Raw genomic sequence first — 19,821 nt, 5'->3', positions numbered from 1 at the left:
GAATGTTTTCTTGGCACATTTTGGGCTCATTAATACCAAACAATTGCTGCTTGAATGCTACAGTCTATTTGAGTATTGTTGCTGACCATCTGCATCCCATCATGGCTACAATCTCTCCATCTTCTAATGGCTACTTCCAGCATGATGTAGCTTGATCTTCGAATGACTATTTCTACAAAGTGGTTTCATGAACATGACAAGTTCAATGTTCAGCCTGCCCAGTCATTGGAAATGAATCCAATAGAACACATTTGGGATGTGGTAGAATGGGTGATTAGCAGAATGAAAGATGAAAAATGTACAGAAATTGCAGAATGCAGTCATGTTAACATTGACCAGAATCTCAGAAGAACGTTTCCAACATCTTGGGGGTTCATACCACGAGTTGAGGCCCTACCCAATATTAGTATGGTGGTCCTTATAAAGTATGTATTGAGTGTATGTTGTCATTATGTTGTATGTCACTGGTTACATGTTAATAAACTTGTCTGACACTTAATAAATGAGTCCTCCAAACGATGAAAGAAATCACTTAAATTCTCATCAGATTCCCTTCAGATAGTAGGCAACTATTTCTTATATCATTGATGCAACAATCATCAATAATCTTGAAATTATCTTATCTTGTAACTGATGCCCTGTTTAATCAAATTATCTTTTAAGAAAAATAACCCAATGCTAAAATTAATAGTAAGAATTTAAAATATCAGTGTCCTGCTGTATCATTTTGGGGTGGCATGGTGGTGCAGTGGTTAGCACTGTTGCCTCGCAGCAAGAAGGTTCTGGGTTAGAGCCCAGCAGCCAACGGGGGCCTTTCTGTGTGGAGTTTGCATGTTCTGCCCGTGTTTGCGTGGGTTTCCTCTGGGTCCGGGTGCTCTTGTTTCTCCCACAGTCCAAAGACATGCAGGTTAGGTTAATTATTGGCTCTAAATTGACCGTGAGTGTGAATGGTTGCTTGTCTCTATGGTATGTGTCAGCCCTGCGATGATCTGGCAATTTGTCCAGGGTGTACCTGGCCTCTTGCCCATAGTCAGTTGGGATAGGCTCCAGCTTGCCCGTGACCCTGCACAGGATAAGCGGTTACGGATAATGGATGGATGCCATGTCATTTTATTGCTTCCACCTGCTGATTGCAGTGAGGTGCCCAAACGTCATTGTGTAACACTGGTTAATCGTATTCCTTTGTATGTTTCTCTATTTTAGAGGTCCCTATCAGCATTATCCCTGACTAGTGATGAGTCCACAGGCAAAATGCCTGAAGCAGACAAGGTGTCTGAAGCTGCAGAACCAGAGCGAAATCTTGAGATTTACTCATCATTGCAGAGAGAGTCACGAGCATCCATACTGGGGTGGAAAAATGTGGACCGTCTGGACAACACCAGTGAGCTTGCTCTGTCTCACTCACACACACACGCAATTGAGAAACAGTCCAATATGCCGCTGCACACAGTCCACATCTACTTGTGACAGCATTCTGACAGGAAAAAGAGAAAAACACCTTATTGGGTTCTCTAAGTTAATATACAGTGCTATAAGTCATTTCAATTAAATTGTCTACTCAGATTTATGTACAATGTTATGACGATGTGTATATACAGTAAGGAAATACACACACACACACACACACACACATATATATATATATATATATATATATATATATATATATATATATATATGTGTGTGTGTGTGTGTAGCGCTTTCTCAGTATCCGTTACCATGAGATACATCGCCCTGGGTTCTTTCACTTAGACTCACATTACATTTCACATTCGTCTCCTGCTAAGTGTAATATAATAAAAATTTTTATATTAAAAAAAGTACAATAGTGTAACGGGGTCCCTTTTAAGCTGTATTCTGTCAATCTAGACCCCTCTACTTTAATTAGTTCCTATTTATTAACTGACAAAGAGGAAAAATTGAATGAATTTATACGCAATGATATTATTTATTGACACAAATACTTAAAAATAATTAAATTATTCCCAATGTTCTTTTTAAGGAATTTCTTTGTTTTGGTCCATAAAACCCATGCCATAGCCTTTTAGCTACTAAGGCAATGTAAAATTAAATGACATAATTACCTGATAACCCTGACTGATTGTTGCATATGACACCTTTAAATCACATAAACAACGGTAAATGCTAGTCTTTAAATGGACAGAAAATATCCTTTAACTTCCCCTGATGCAATTGAGCTTACAGCAGTTATCTGGATTGACTCTTAATAAACCCACTTGCATGAATCAACAACAAAAATTTACAGTTTTTACTCTCGTGGGTCTACAACAAAAATAAAACCAAAAGCTGGCAATAAACACATACTGTATAAACAACCCCCGTTGCAGGCCTGATTGCAGCTTGGGTTTGCAGCCAATAGTGTCTTCACTCCCAGGGGCGATGCGGCGGTGGCCACTGAGCTCTATGTAAAAATCTGGAGAGCTCATAGGCTCGTCAGAGTGAAGCCATCTGGCTGCCATCTTACCACTCACATCACGGAGCAGAACGGTCATTTAGGCTACTGGAAGCTACACAAAACTGGACAAGTTATTTATGTAGTTGGTGAGATAAATTACAAGAAAAATTCCTGCACATGCAGCAGTGAACTGTACAAACCGTCAAGTCAAAGGTTGTGGACGGACAGTTCACCTGTGAGAATTGATAGTGTGTGATCATTTTTACACGTGTGTGCACAGTGCCATTTGCGTGGACCCCCATATCATTTTATGATGGCTCGCAAAAGCGAAAGAAAAAAAATAACCGAAAATCTCGCTCATCGTCTTGTCTGTTTCTGTTGAAAATCTGACATCGATATCTGGGATGAACACTGTGACCGTGTCAGATTTTCGATGGAAATGTCCCGGACTAAGTTTGCATGTTCTCCCCGTGTCCGCGTGGGTTTCCTCCGGGTGCTCCGGTTTCCTCCACAGTCCAAAGACATGCAGGTTAGGTTAACTGGTGACTCTAAATTGACCGTAGGTGTGAATGTGAGTGTGAATGGTTGTCTGTGTCTATGTGTCAGCCCTGTGATGACCTGGCGACTTGTCCAGGGTGTACCCCGCCTTTCGCCCGTAGTCAGCTGGGATAGGCTCCAGCTTGCCTGCGACCCTGTAGAAGGATAAAGCGGCTAGAGATAATGAGATGAGATGTCCCGGACTAGATCAAAGCCAAAGTCGAGACATGTTTGATATTGAATATGAGAGCTCAAGCTCAACGGCTCAAATTCAAAAAGAAAAATGAACGGAGTAAATTAGCTTCAGGAGCCTAAATGAAAGAAAGACCACAGCCTTAGGCAGAAATGGGAATGAGGGATGCAAATAAAAAGAGATGTTGTTGTTCTAGTTTGGTCAGGAGTTACCTAAGACTAAGCACAACTGACAATGTAGATCATCTACACATGTCACACCTACTTGCACAAATTAATAAAATGGACATGATTGTCTGTTTTATCTACATGATTTTAGTTTAAATTGAATGCAAGTATATTGATAAGTACTCTTCAATCAGGGTTGGTTATATTTCCTGGTCAACGGCTTACTTCCCAGACAGCGTCCAATATATGATTTCCTGTACAAAGAAAAACTGAAATAATCTCCTAAAATAATTATAGTAGTAAAAGAGCCGTTCAAAAAAAAAAGATCAGAGACTGAACTGGAAAAAGAAAAAAAAACAATAACAACGAAGGGGAGCACTATAAAGACGCCGAATGTGGGTAAAGTTGAGAAAATAAGAGGAGGTAATGAAAGGGGAAAAAAAGTCAGGAGATACTTTTATTGGGGCAAATTTGATCAGATGCGACGGTTTAACACAAGCCAAATACATGCATTGTGAGTGGTAAGATGGCGGCCAGATGGCTTCACTCGTCTCTACAGCGAGGACTGGGCTATGAGCGCTCCAGATTTTTATGTAGAGCTCAGTGGGCGGTGGCTCACGCAAAGTGAAGAGTTCAACAGTCTCCTTATTGTAATGTCCGACGATGGTCCACACTTGGTCCCAGTGGCGAATGAAAAAGGAAACTGTTTGTCTCCCTCAGAGTCAGAGGGGAAACCATGCTTTCCCGGTCACACGGTGCATGATTTTGATTCTCAGTGCAGGTTTCAAAGTTCACGTGTATTTCCTTAGCAAACGTTAACGGTGAGGCTAATGGATAGCACAACAATAGCAATTTAAAATATCTAAATCTTTTAAAAGATCTGAATGTTCAGTTGGTATTTTTTAATCATCATAAATTTCATTCATATAGTAGCATATGCATGTGTTATTAACCACAGTGTTAGATCTTGTCATGACTTAACAAGTAGTGCCTGATATTGATATTATTACATTCCTTGATGCATTCGCATTAAGTACATGAAAGTAACTTTTTTTTTTTTTAGTTAAGTGAAGAACAAAGTAGTCCTTTTGGAAAGTAAACAAGGGACTGAGACATTTGGACCCTACAGTATATTTCTGCTTGTGTAGGTGCTTCCTCTGTGCTACAGTCTCCGGATGGGAACTGGATTGCCTTGCAGGCTTCCCAGCATTCCCGGCCAAGCCTGCTAACCAAACGTAAGAGCTTGGTGTTCAGTGTGCTAGAAAAGGAGTCTGGCGTGGTTTCAGCATACGACGAGATGGGGTCAGATTCAGAGGATGGAGCAGAACTTGATAGCTGGGGACTTGCACTACTACAATTCCGCCAGCGTCTCTCAGAAGAAACACGTTCTTTGGATGCTCAACGCAACACAGAGCACTATCCACCAATAACCTCACCCTCCTCGGGCCATTTCACCAACACAGAGACCTTAAACTCAGATTCTGAGAACTCTACAGCTCCCCCTACTCGAACACACATCCCTGTTCTTAATGTCACCCAGAGAAACAAAGTTTCACCTGAACCCTACCTTCCCTACAAGCTCTATGAGCACGACAGACCTGCTGATAGTCTGTCACATTCACCAAGGCTTGGTGCAATGGATGTGAACTTTAATCCTCAGGTGGTTGGGGACAGCAGTGATGGGGAGGAGAAAGCCGAGCAGATCCGAAGGTTCCGGCGTAAGAAGCGGAACAAACACGAGTCAGCTGAGCAGAGCTGTGTCCATAGTGGACTGTACACAGGGGTGAGAGAATTGGCATTATTTCACATAATCATCTAGCCATCCACTGTAAGTGAGATTTGGGGGGGGGGGGGAGAATCTGTTCTTTTCCTAGCACAGGGAAATGTGCTGGTATTAAGATCTACAGTATGGTAATCACACATACTAGTGCATCTCAAACATTTAGAATATAGTAAAAAAAAATTAAATATTTTCCATCAGTTATTTAAGAAAGTGAAAATTTTATATATTCTAGACTTACACAGAAACTAAAATGTTTCAAGCATTTTTCTATTTTAAGATTTGATCATTTTTGCCTACAGCACAAAAAAAAACCCTCAAAATATTCCATCCATCCATCCATAACCGCTTATCCTGTGTAAGGTCACGAGCAAGCTGGAGCCTATCCCAGCTGACTATGGGCAAGAGGCAGGGTACACCCTGGACAAGTCGCCAGGTCATCACAGGGCTGACACATAGAGACAAACAACCATTCACACTCACATTCACACCTACGGTCAATTTAGAGTCACCAGTTAACCTAACCTGCATGTCTTTGGACTGTGGTGGAAACTGGAGCACCCAGAGGAAACCCACACAGACATGGGGAGAACATGCAAACTCCACACAGAAAGGCTGTGAGGTTCGAACCCAGAACCTTCTTGCTGTGAAACAACAGTGTTAACCACAACACCACTGTGCCACCCCTGTAACTGCGGACTTCCCCCACTTCATCCTAGTAAACATGGGGCCTCATGATAACCCAGAGACCTTCTTCACCATGTTTGACCAAGCCTCATAGGCGTGGGAGTAGCCAATCGAGCAGCGAGTGGTTTGCCTCCTGCTGCTCCTGACCGGAGAAGCCCAACTCAAACCCAGAACCTTCTTGCTGTGAGGTGACAGTAATAACCACTGTGCCGACCACAAAATATTTGAGTATTTCATTTTGAGTTTGAGTAAAACAGTATAAATATATCTCTTGGTCTAGTTCAGTACATGCAACCACAATCATGGGGAAGACTGCTCACTTGACAGTTGTCCAGAAGAGGATCCTCAACACCCTCCACAAGGAGGGTAAGGCACAGAAGGTCATTGCTGAAAATGCTGGCTGGAAAAGGTGCACAAGCAACAGGGATGACCACAGCCTTGAGAGGATTGTCAAGAAAAGTCAATTCAAGAACTTGGGAGAGCTTCACAAGGAGTGGACTGAGGCAGGTGTCAGAGCATCAAGAGCCACCATGCACAGATATCTTCAGGAAAGGGGCTACAACTGTCACATTCCTAATATCAAGCCACTCCTGAATGAGAGACAACATCAGAAGCATCTTACCTGGGCTAAGGAGAGAAAGAACTGGACTGTTGCTCAGTGGTCCAAAGTCCTCTTTTCAGATGAAAGTAAATTTTGCATTTTATTTGTAAATCAAGGTCCTAGAGTCTGGAGGAAGAGTGAGGAGGTACAGAATCCAAGGTGTTTGAAGTCCAGGATGAAGTTTCCGCAGTCTGTGATGATTTGGGGTGCCATGTCATCTGCTGGCGTTGGTCCACTGTGTTTTATTAAGTCCAAAGTCAATGCAGCCATCTTCCAGGAGATTTTAAAGCAGTTCATGCTTCCATCTGCTGTCAAGCTTTATGGAGATGCTGATTTCCTTTTGCAATAGGACTTAGCACCTGCCCACAGTGCCAAACCTACCACCAAATGGTTTGCTGACCATGATATTACTGTACTTGATTGGCTAGCCAACTTGCTTGACCTGACCCCCAGAGAGAATCTATGGATTATTGTAAAGAGTAATACCCGACCCAAAAATACAGACAAGTTCAGTGGCGTGCACCGGGGGGGCGGTCCCCCCCCCCCCCCCCCCCCCCTTGTGGCCCAATTGTTGAAAAACACATGCTAAAGTGCCCTCTCAGGAGCTAAAGTGCCCTCATGGGAGCCAAAACGTGTGCTAAACTGCCCTCAAGTGTCCTCTCGGGAGCCAAAACACGTGCTAAAGTACCCCCTTGGGAGCCAAAACACGTGCTAGAGTGCCCTCAAGTGCTCCCTTGGGAGCCAAAACGTGTACTAAACTGCCCTCAAGTGCCCTCTCGGGAGCCAAAACACGTGCTAAAGTGCCCCCTTGGGAGCCAAAACATGTGCTAGAGTGCCCTCAAGTGCCCCCTTGGGAGCCAAAACGCGTACTAAACTGCCCTCAAGTGCCCTCTCAGGAGCCAAAATACGTGCTAAAGTGCCCCTTTGGGAGCCTTGAGAGGGACAGAGAGACCAGTGAGATGATCAGCTAAGTAGAACACAGCTGGGTGAGCATTATAAACTGTGAATGTAGCTTTAGTGTATATTATGATACACTTTGCAATAAAAAGGGCGCTATATGTGCCCTTTTTTTCTTTCCACCCCTGCCCTTCAAAAAGTCTGTGCACGCCACTGGACAAGTTGAAGGCCGCTATCAAAGCAACCTGGGCTTCAATAACACCTGAGCAGTGTCACAGGCTGATCACTTCCATGCCACGCCTCAGCGATGCAGTAATTCATGGTAAAGGGGCCCCAACCAAGTATTGAGTGTATAAATGAACATACTTTTCAGAAGCTGAACATTTCTGTATTGTAAATCTTTTTTTGGTTGATCTTAGGAAATATTCTAATATTGTGAGATACTGGATTTCTGATTTTCATGAGCTGTAAGCCATCGTCATCAAAATTAAAACAAAAAAGGCCTGAAATATTTCACTTTTTACATGTAATGAATATAGAATGTATGAAAGTTTATCTTTTTGAATTAAATAAAAAAAGAACTTTTTCATGATATTCTAATTGTTTGAGATGCACTAGTAGATTATAAATAGAAATTGTAACAGGCATTTCAGCTGCTTTCTTGGCCAGGTCCCTCTTGCAAAAGTAATTTTAAATCTCAAGAGACTAACCTGGTTAAATAAAGGTTTTAAAAATGCAGTGTACAGAAATGAGGTTAAAAAAATCCTGGAGCCTTTAATTGGGCCTGGGATTTTGAATGTAATCCATCCACCGGCTCAGAATGTTCTGTCTAAGCCTGACCCAACACTCAGCACCAAGTTTGGAATGTGAACCTGAACCTCACCTTACAGAATTGTGCACCACATTGTTCCACATGACTTGAGGTATCTAACAGTAAGAAAACTAATACTTATTTGTGACCACTCTTCAATCTTGCATTGGATGCCACACATTACTTAAAATATGTAAACTTTCAATTTGTCATTCTTTTAGTGCTTCTCTGTGACAGTCCTACATTTACATTTTACAGGCCCTTTTATTCACTGTGCCTTACAGATTTAGGGTTAAGGCCCTTGTTCAACAGTGCAAGAACTCAACAGTGACAGCTTGGTGGTACCAGGATTCAAACTCAAAACTGCTGAGCCACCACTGCCCTACATTTCCTGCTTTACTATATATATACACTACGGTTCAAAAGTTTGGGGTAACTTTGAAATGCCCTTATTTTTGAAAGAAAAGCACTGTTCTTTTCAATGAAGATCACTTTAAACTAATCAGAAGTACACTCTATACATTGCTAATGTGCTAAATGACTATTCTAGCTGCAAATGTGTGGTTTTTGGTGCAATATCTCCATAGGTGTATAGAGGCCCATTTCCAGCAACTCTCACTCCAGTGTTCTAATGGTACAATGTGTTTGCTCATTGCCTCAGAAGGCTAATGGATGATTAGAAAACCCTTGTACAATCATGTTAGCACAGCTGAAAACAGTTGAGCTCTTTAGAGAAGCTATAAAACTGACCTTCCTTTGAGCAGATTGAGTTTCTGGAGCATCACATTTATGGGGTCGATTAAATGCTCAAAATGGCCAGAAAAATGTCTTGACTATATTTTCTATTCATTTTACAACTTATGCTGGTAAATAAAGGTGTGACTTTTCATGGAAAACACAAAATTGTCTGGGTGACCCCAAACTTTTGAACGGTAGTGTAATTGAATTCATATATATATATATATATATATATATATATATATATATATATATAAATTCAATTTTTGTGTCCTTTCTCTAACACACTGGATTCATATTAGGCTTGATTATTACCTTATAACGCCTTGTCTTTTTCTGCCACTGATAAATGTTTAGTTGTGAACTGAATCATGAATAACAGCATGAGAAAATCTTGCATGAGAAGAGCTCGAAGACTTGGGACACAAACCATGGCTGCAGATTGAGGTTGTTATTGTTATTGACTTTTTCACACCACTAGGTGGAAGTCCAGGCTCAAGACTTGACACTGTGGCTACTGTGTGGGTCATGGGTTTTATACTTTATAAGAAACAAACTGCAGCGAAGAATGATGCTTAAAATACTCTGCCTTAATTTAGACTTATTAAAACCTTTTCCCCATGAGCCTCACTTCCCAGTATTTTTGAGAACGTATTGCATTTGCTACTACTACAGTATTTTGGCCAAATGAAAGGTGTCCTATGACTGAATTTTTATTGGTCTCTTTCTCCCTAGCTTCCATTCCTTTTTCTTGAGATAACTGTTTTACTTCAAACTAGGATAAAAGAATAGAATACATTATCTACAACAACCACAGATGCTCCTTGGGGTGTTTAATTTAGAATTTTGGTTATTCTTTGACGCTCAGGCTATAACTAACTTTGCTCCCTATGTGTATCTAGGAGAACAGCACTCTCCTGCTCAGCACCATGATGATGAAACGACAAGATAGCCAAGAGACTCTGTCATCTCTTCCACCTCCCACCTATGAATCTCCAGATACTGTGACACCACCCAACCGTGTGACCTCCACTGCCATGACCCCTGAATCTGTGTACCAGAACACAGTAGCCTATAACCCTGTGCTCCCCAGTCCACCGATGCATAACCAATCTGAAAATGCCACCCTGGACCATGAACTGAGATCAAAACTCTATGAACTGGTTCATCAAATCAGTAAGGAGGACCTGACCTCATCAGATGATGAGCCAATCCAAAAAGTCATTGATCGGCGCTATGATGGAGCGAGGGAGAAAGAAAATGATAGAGTAAGACACAGAAAGAGAAATAATGAGGCACAGAAAGAGAGTAATGGCAAAACAGAGATGGAGAGGAATAAAAGGAAAATGGAGAGACTGAGTGAAAGATGGATAGAAAGACAGGTTAGAAGAGAGTGTGAGGAAATTGATGTGGTGAGGCAGCGACATAAAGAGAGGGATCAGAAAAGAGAAGGAAATGATGAACTAGTGAGACGAATGGAAAAACACCAAAATTTGGACAGACAACAAAAAACAGAGAGTCAAAGACAAGTCGAAAGGAATTGGCAAGTCAGACAAGTGGAGACAGAAAGTGAGAATGAAAGAGAAGCAGAAAAAATGAAGCCGGTAGAAACAGAGCCACATATGCTAGCTCGAGTCAATGGGCTTAGCATGAGAAGAGATCTACAAGAGAATGAAACACAGCAAGTGACGATAAATACTGAGAAAGCCAAAGATGGCTGGGTTGATATAAAGAAGAGTGTGGAAGAAGAACACAGTGAGAAAGGACTTTATTTGACCGAGGAGAAGGTAAATCAAGGGTTGCGACAGAGAAGCAACTCAGAGAGAGAATCTGAAAAAAGAGCAGAACCGCACAACCACAGTGCCCCGATTGACCCGGAGGAGCAAATGTCTCAAACAGAGGTAAGAAGGAAAAGCACTGAACCTGAATCTGTTGATCAGTTCGAATGCACTTAAGTCTGTTGCACTCTCCCATCTCTGTCACATCCACTCTTTACAGTATTACTTCAGTTGGTGAAAGCAAAATAGTGTATATTCCATTTTAGGCCACTTTGCCCCAAGGGTTAAAAAACAAAAAACCAAACCCGCATAGCTGTGTTCCAATAACATTCACTCGTCAACTTCCCCTCCTGACTTGGAAGTGCATATCCATAGGAAGTGCTTGTCAAGTCAAATCAAGTCAAGTCAAGTCAACTTTATTGTCAAATATGCTATACATGCTCGACATACAGCACAGATGAAATTTCAGTCCTCTCTGACCCACGGTGCAAACAGGCAATGCAATAAATAAAAATAAAACCCCGATTCCAAAAAAGTTGGGACAAAGTACAAATTGTAAATAAAAACGGAATGCAATGATGTGGAAGTTTCAAAATTTCATATTTTATTCAGAATAGAACATAGATGACATATCAAATGGTTAAACTGAGAAAATGTATCATTTAAAGAGAAAAATTAGGTGATTTTAAATTTCATGACAACAACACATCTCAAAAAAGTTGGGACAAGGCCATGTTTACCACTGTGAGACATCCCCTTTTCTCTTTACAACAGTCTGTAAACGTCTGGGGACTGAGGAGACAAGTTGCTCAAGTTTAGGGATAGGAATGTTAACCCATTCTTGTCTAATGTAGGATTCTAGTTGCTCAACTGTCTTAGGTCTTTTTTGTCGTATCTTCCATTTTATGATGCGCCAAATGTTTTCTATGGGTGAAAGATCTGGACTGCAGGCTGGCCAGTTCAGTACCCAGACCCTTCTTCTACGCAGCCATGATGCTGTAATTGATGCAGTATGTGGTTTGGCATTGTCATGTTGGAAAATGCAAGGTCTTCCCTGAAAGAGACGCCGTCTGGATGGGAGCATATGTTGCTCTAGAACCTGGATATACCTTTCAGCATTGATGGTGTCTTTCCAGATGTGTAAGCTGCCCATGCCACACACACTAATGCAACCCCATACCATCAGAGATGCAGGCTTCTGAACTGAGCGCTGATAACAACTTGGGTCGTCCTTCTCCTCTTTAGTCCGAATGACACGGCGTCCCCGATTTCCATAAAGAACTTCAAATTTTGATTCGCCTGACCACAGAACAGTTTTTCACTTTGCCACAGTCCATTTTAAATGAGCCTTGGCCCAGAGAAGACGTCTGCGCTTCTGGATCATGTTTAGATACGGCTTCTTCTTTGAACTACAGAGTTTTAGCTGGCAACAGCGGATGGCACGGTGAATTGTGTTCACAGATAATGTTCTCTGGAAATATTCCTGAGCCCATTTTGTGATTTCCAATACAGAAGCATCCCTGTATGTGATGCAGTGCCATCTAAGGGCCCGAAGATCATGGGCACCCAGTATGGTTTTCCGGCCCTGACCCTTACACACAGAGATTCTTCCAGATTCTCTGAATCTTTTGATGATATTATGCACTGTAGATGATGATATGTTCAAACTCTTTGCAATTGTACACTGTCGAACTCCTTTCTGATATTGCTCCACTATTTGTCAGCGCAGAATTAGGGGGATTGGTGATCCTCTTCCCATCTTTACTTCTGAGAGCCGCTGCCACTCCAAGATGCTTTTTTTATACCCAGTCATGTTAATGATGTTACAACCACTAGGCTCAATAGACCTATTGCCAATTGACCTAATGAGTTGCAATTTGGTCCTCCAGCTGTTCCTTTTTTGTACCTTTAACTTTTCCAGCCTCTTATTGCCCCTGTCCCAACTTTTTTGAGATGTGTTGCTGTCATGAAATTTCAAATGAGCCAATATTTGGCAGGGTCGCGGACCCGGCCCCGGATAAGCGGAAGAAGACGAGACGAGACGAGACAATATTTGGCATGAAATTTCAAAATGTCTCACTTTCGACATTTGATATGCTGTCTATGTTCTATTGTGAATACAATATCAGTTTTTAAGATTTGTAAATTATTGCATTCCATTTCTATTTACAATTTGTACTTTATCCCAACTTTTTTGGAATCGGGGTTGTAGAATAATTGAAACAAACAAACAAACAAACAAACAATATAAACAGTATAAACACTCTAGATAGGAACTAGACACTCAGACAAACAATATAAACAGTATACACACTAGATAAGAACAAGACAGACTAAACACTCAGACAATATAAACAGTGTAAACACTAGACAAGAACTACACAAAGACTAAACACTCAAACAGACAATATAAACAGTATAAACACTCTAGATATGAACTAGACGTAGACTAAACACTCATATATACATACATATATATATATATATATACACACACACACACACATACATATATCCACCTGCAGTACAAGGGAGAAGAGTATATTTTGGGGTGCATTTTTTTTTTTTTACTTGTTTTTGCCACAGGACATTTCCTTTGAAATTTGTGAGGCCTTTATTGTACCATGTATAGTGTACATCAGTGATTTTCAACCAATATGCTGTGGCACACTGATGTGCCGTGAGGCAAAGTGAGGTGTGCCATGGAATTTTGAGAAGAGGGGAACCGTCAAGGCCTTCTAGGCCTTCAGAGAAGGCCCAGTCCAAAGACATGCGGTTAGGTTAACATGAGGCAGGCTTGGGTTGAAGTGCCCTTGTTGAGCAAGGCACCTAATCCCCAACTGCTCCCCAGGCACTGTAGTATAGCTGCTCACTGCTCTGGGTATGTGTGCGTGCTCATTGCTCGCTTGTGTGTGTGCATTCACTGCTTCAGATGGGTTAAATACAGAGGACGAATTTCATTGTGCTTGAGTGTGCATGTGACAAAGGTGTCTTCTTCTTCTTCTTAAACATATCAGCGTTTCAATTGTTATATTTAATTTCTTTCATTCTTTAATTGCTGTCATTATTTCATAATTTCATTATAATTATTCTCTTCTAATTTGGCCTCACTTTCTATCACATTTGCTTCAGAAACAAAAGAGTTACTGTCCTGAAAACATTAAAATCGAGTTATCCAATGAGATTTGTTTTTTTGTTGTTTCTAGGCTGAGAGAGAGTTTAGAGCTAGCTCACTCATTGATTAGGACTTCATTGTCGGGACAGAAGGCCATGGCAGTGTATGTTTATGTAGGAAGTTACATGAATTAACCAATCAGATTTTGATTTTGAGTAGGAGGGACCAAAAATGTATTGCCCTCAGCCTTTTGGAAGGCCAACATAAGCTTAACCGCGAGTCGGTGCCATTAGCGCAGCAGTGCAGTCACCTTCCAGCCGGTGTAGTATACATCAGTAATGTTATCGAATGCTAAAAAAGCGGTCAAGCCAGTGCTATCGAGAGCAAGTAGCACAGGCTAACGACCGAGAAACTAAGATTTCTGTCTCCAGACTCTTCTCCCATGCACGCTTGCCACAGTATTTTTCATTCATACTTAAGTATTCATTTCCTTATGTAATTTACTTAGTTACTTTTAAAATCAACATCAACAATGACACAAAACAGAGCTACCTGGCACCCTGCCACTAATCCCTTGCAAAATCTTTTGCCTTGTTGCTTTTTTGGTGTGTCTGACGTCCCAGCTCTAATAATAACTGTTCGCCACTGATTTTGAGGAACGCTATGTGTTTTTAAACAGGGTCATGAAATAGTATCTTTAAATACACCAGTGGCACTGATTCTTACTGATACTGCTTCTTAAAACCTTGATAGGTGGTCACTTATTTACAATTTAAAAAAAAAACTTATCTAAATTGTCTTTAGACCCATCTCAGTTTGATTCTGAAAATAAAAAAAGGTCCTGGGAGGAGAATTATTATTGTAGCGACCAGAAAAGGTGTTCGCTCTAATTGCTGCCAGTTCCATGTTGCGAGCACAAAGGGTCATGGGACTGTTAAAGTTTAAACTTAGAGGGCACGATTCTCCCATTCGTGCATAAGTCCTTTTTTGCGCGCTTCCAGTTACAAACATTTTAGTTCCATGTATGCTCCGCTACCTGCTCCAGTCACGCCCATAGCGCTTAACTTCTGAATGAAGGCAGACTCGTGAAAGGGGCGTGATTTATTTAAAACAGAGTCGCAACTATTATGTATTTTGGCTGTTGGGAAAACGTGGAACATGGACTTCTGCATTTACCATGTGAATGTCATTAAAATCCATTCATGCTATAAATTAGACTCTGATTTTGAAAATAAATGCAGAGGGAGAGCGTAGCTATATTATAAATTGCCTCAAAGGAAGGCATTAGTTTCTATGTATGACATAAACCCAAAAAAGTAAATATACCAAATGACGTGTGCTGGGCCTATGTATAAAGACAGGTTTGATATGTGGAGATTTATTAATAAAAATGCAGTATTGAGGAAAAGGTGCAACAAACTGCATGTTCCAGTGTCCACACTTGAACTCATTCTGAGTAGCCTGTTATTAAAACTGCATTAGTAATCACTCATCATGACTTCCAAAGTACTCTCTAATATAAATACTTAGTCAGTGCCTAAAAGCAGAGCTCCTGATGAGTGTATGAGCAAAATATTTGCAAGGGCACAAAATCAACCTGAATAGAATAATAGGAGTGCACAGCCATTCAACCACTGCCTGTTTTTCAACTCTGCCTTTGTCTCCGTTTAGGATCTGTTTGCTAGTGTATTTTCAATAAAACTCTTCCTGCACTTACAGCCATCTGTCACCCTTACATGACAAACTGTCAATTGTCCAACAAGCTGGTGGACTAATAAAACTGTTTTAACTAGTTTTATATGAATCTTTCGTGAATATATTCTGTAAATAATCCCACAGTATTTTTTAAAAAGCAAATTAAAAATAAGCACTGGATTAAAAACTCATCTATCTTAGGTAAATAAAGATACAAATTTTGTTGGGTGGTGTCACATGTTTATGAGAAACATTGCTTTGCACTTATGATCGGGTTCCCTGTGGTGGTACAAATACGGATGGACGGACATCGTATGGTCAAGCACTGTTGTAGTCAAGTCACTAAACCTCAAGTCTGAGTCCAGTCTCAAGTCCATCCATTATCTGTAGCCGCTTATCCTGTGCAGGGTCGCGGACAAGCTGGACTATGGGCGAGAGACAGGGTACACCCTGGACAAGTTGCCAGGTCATCACAGGGCTGACACATAGAGACAAACAACCATTCACACTCGTGGTCAATTTAGAGCTACCAATTAGCTGCATGTCTTTGAACTGTGGGGGAAACCGGAGCACCCGGAAGAAACACAGAAAGGCCCTTGTTGGCTGTTGGGTTCATACCCAGGACCTTCTTGTTGTGAGGTGACAGTGCTAACCACTACACCACCATGCCCCACTATCAACAAGACAAATAACATGAGACAGGATTAACACTAGCTAGTTCATCGCTCAGCAAGCGCCGCTATCAACAGGGCAATGAACATACTGTAGCATGTCCTTACTTCTCTGGGTGTAGTCTTGCCAAATGACGATTGAAGTTTGAGGTTGTCCCTGTCGTCACCTCGATGAGAAGTCAGTATAAGCAAAGCGGACAATCCTAGGGGCTTCTCTCCAGGCATTTTAGTGCCATTAATGTTAGTTTGTTCCTGAACATGATGTATGAACAGGTGAATGTGCATTCTCTTGCAAGAAATTAGTATAAAGATTAATGTAGATCTAGATATCTTGTGCCAAATTATTATGGCATGTTCCAAAAACAAAGAAAAAATCTGAGTCTTTGTCTCCAGGTTATGAGTCCGAATGCAGTTAATGCACGAGTCTGAGTCCAAGTCCAAGTCATCAGTGTTCAAGTCCAAGTCAAGTCATGAGTCTTTAAAACTAGGGCACAAGTCGGACTTGAGTCCGAGTCCTGGACTCGAGTACTACAAGCCTGCAGTCAAGCCATCAAAAATCAGGTCAATGCAATTCTCTTAAATTCAAGTATCAGTGATTCACATTTGTGAATGGATAATGAAGGTAATGATCATCAGCCACCCTCTGAAACGACCCAGAGGCAAGAACAGACGGAGTACTGGTGATTTTGAAGAGGACCGGTAGGGAATGCAGGTGATTAACTGTGTCTGGAAAGCTGTTCGTCCAGGTGTCTGTACAGGTGGGCCATCTTTTTGGGTTTGGCAAGCTATTCTTCATGTTTCCCATTCTCTCAGGAGCACAAGCAAATGCAAAGCAGGCATGTTGGTTTAGGATTATTAAGGTATACCGTAAGGTTGGTTCAATTTATACTCATCTTACTTGATATTTCTGTTTTATTCTAATTGAACTAATTGTTTACAATATGCATCCTGTCGTAAAGTGAATCAGCATATCCTAGATGTATGCAATGTACAGGAGATTTCATGGGAAGCTGAGATCTTCACCTCGTAATTCCTTCTTCCACACACTTTCGACACATTAGTTCACTACCCATCAACACAGTTTCTAAGATGCGTTGCATAATCACAGTTGCTGACTTTTACCGTACATTTTGAGTTGGCAGAATAGAGAGATTTCTTTCACAGCTGCCTTTTATTTATTTTAGTTGCTCTTCGTGATGCCTCACTGTCAGAAAAATCCTTGCTCTGATGTACTTCAAGGCATTTTTAATTACATGATTACCTGTCTGATTTAACTATCATCTGATGATTATTGAGGACTGTAGTGCAATATGGGTCAAATCTCGTGGATGATGTATAGCATATCATAATGTGTGACATTCTTCACAAACGATAACCAACTTTAAGTTGGCGCGTCTTGACATTCTGGCTTGATCTTTGATGTGCCTTAGCCCCAAAAAGGTTGAAAATCTGTGGCATAGATTAATAAATTAACACTTTCAGACCTACATTATAGACTTTCTGCTTTTTTATACTATTGTATTTTATACTTTGCCAATTGATTCGACCTTATGTGAAGGATCTGAACAGAAATATCTGTGGATATTCATTATTAGGCTGATGTGGCTAGACTTTAATCGGCCAATAAAAAGATTGTTGTTTGAGAAGCCCATTACTAGTGCATTTCAAACAGTTATAATATCGTGAAAAAGTTAATTTCTTTCATAATTTAATTCAAAAGGGTAAACTTTCATATATTCTATATTAATTACACGAAAACTGAAATATTTCAAGCCTTTTTTGTTTTAATTTTGATGATTATGGCTTATAGCTCATGAAAACCAGAAATCCAGTCTCTCAAATTATTAGAATATTTCCTCAGATCAATCAAAAATAATTTACAATACAGAAATGTCTGGCACTTGAAAAGGATGTTCATTTATATACTCAGTATTTGGTTGGGGCTCCTTTACCACGAATTACTGCATCAATGCAACATGGCATGGAGGTGATCAGCCTGTGGCACTGCTGAGGTGTTATTGAAGCCCATGTTGCTTTGATAGCGACCTTCAGCTCGTCTGTATTTTTGGATTTGGTTTTTCTCATCTTCCTCTTGACAATAGCCCATAGATTCTCTCTTGAGCTCAGGTCAGGCGAGTTGGCTGGCCAATCAAGCACAGTAGTATCATGGTCAGCAAGCCATTTGATAGTAGTTTTGGTACTGTAAGCAGGTACTAAGTCCTGCTGGAAAAGGAAATCGGCATCTCCATAAAGCTTGTCAGCAGATGGAAGCATGAAGTGCTCTGAAATCTCCTGGTAGACAGCTGGTAGATGGGTGTGTTGACTTTGGACTTGATAAAACACAGTGGACCAACACCAGCAGATGACATGGCACCCCAAATCATCACAAACTGTGGAAACTTCACAGTGGACTTCAAACACCTTGGATTCTGTACCTTTCTACTCTTCCTCCAGACTCTAGGACCTTGATTTCCAAATGAAATGCAAAATTTACTTTCTGTAAACCTGCATACTGTCTTCACTGGAAGGTGGCATGTTAGAAGTGGAAAAAAAAAAACATATGCATGATCCTGTGAGGTAATACAAGGCCTGTGATGTAGGGGTTAGCAGTAGAGGAAGAAATGCATTTCACAAGTGACATGACCAGTTATGGGCCAGGGCACTGACTTGGTACTGGCAGTAAAAAGGATAATAGAAACTGCATTGTGTCTCAGTGCCTCGCTTGCAACATTGTCATAATGACAAACTAATCCAAAGTAGTTATCATTTGTGGCAACAGGGGTGTAGTCAAGCATCACCTGCAGATGCTGAGGAGGCGGGTTGAAATGGCAAGTAACGCAATACTCAAATCAGCAATTTGTTTCCACACTAGTTGGTGAGGAAAGTAGCATATTAGAGGGAGAAAATGCTGAGGGAGAGGAAGTGGTGAGAGGTAACTAAGCAGCATTCTATGAAAAATACTCATTGGTCTATAAACTCATGGTTTATTAATGGGGAAGTTCTTGGCTTGTTAATTTGGTTAACAAATTTTGGAAATAATGTTTGTTAGTATAACGTTACCATGTTCATCATAAATTAAATCTGTCAGCCAATTCAAAGGGAGCACATTTGTTATACATACAGTACTGTATGTGTGCTTTTGTATATATTTCTGCATGTGTCTTTTTGGCTGAGTCAACAGTGGTACACCATTTCTGGCTTTATGGAGATGGTAAAAAATATCAGCTGAAAGGAGAGGCTGCTTTTATTCACAAGTGTGCCTCCAGAGATCTTTTTTTGACATGAATACAGAAAAACACATGAGCACATTTACTTTCATACAGTAACTCTACTCTGGTCCTTTGAGAAGGCTTCATTTCTTCCATGGATCAAAGCTTCAGGCTACCATTAACTGATCACTGGGTTGCATCATACATCTCTGCGTCTCTGCCTTTCACCCACATCTGAAGTGATCATCAACATCATGTCACTCACCATCTGTCTTAGTCACTTTTTTAATGGACCACTGATTATTGTTGGATTAATCAAAGCTAACGACTTTAATGTGCATTGGGAAGTCTTGGTGCCTGTTGAAAGGAGCACAGGATGACTCTGCCCCTTGATACACACATTCAGAGACTTCTGAGGATAATGTGGGCAGCACTTACCGGTATTTGTGTGTTATTGATGTACAGTATACGTGTGAAGTGAGGGGTCAATACCGACGTACTGCTTCTTTGCACGCATACCTGAATT

The 19,821-nt window shown here is 40.9% G+C and overlaps 1 protein-coding gene across 1 annotated transcript in view; it reads left to right on the top strand.

Annotated features, from left to right (window-relative positions):
- Positions 1-19,821, top strand: part of myripb (myosin VIIA and Rab interacting protein b) — a 97,548-nt gene that overhangs the window by 62,084 nt on the left and 15,643 nt on the right. Inside the window, exons 11-13 of the mRNA XM_060900059.1 lie at positions 1,204-1,381; positions 4,462-5,096; positions 9,730-10,728. Of these exons, the coding sequence (XP_060756042.1) occupies positions 1,204-1,381; positions 4,462-5,096; positions 9,730-10,728 (1,812 nt within the window). The remainder of the gene's footprint in view (positions 1-1,203; positions 1,382-4,461; positions 5,097-9,729; positions 10,729-19,821) is intronic.

Source organism: Neoarius graeffei, chromosome 19, assembly GCF_027579695.1.
Source record: "Neoarius graeffei isolate fNeoGra1 chromosome 19, fNeoGra1.pri, whole genome shotgun sequence".
Taxonomy (NCBI): Eukaryota; Metazoa; Chordata; class Actinopteri; order Siluriformes; family Ariidae; genus Neoarius; species Neoarius graeffei.
The sequence above is the reverse complement of the archived record's forward strand: the minus strand, read 5'-3'. Positions and strand labels throughout refer to the sequence as shown.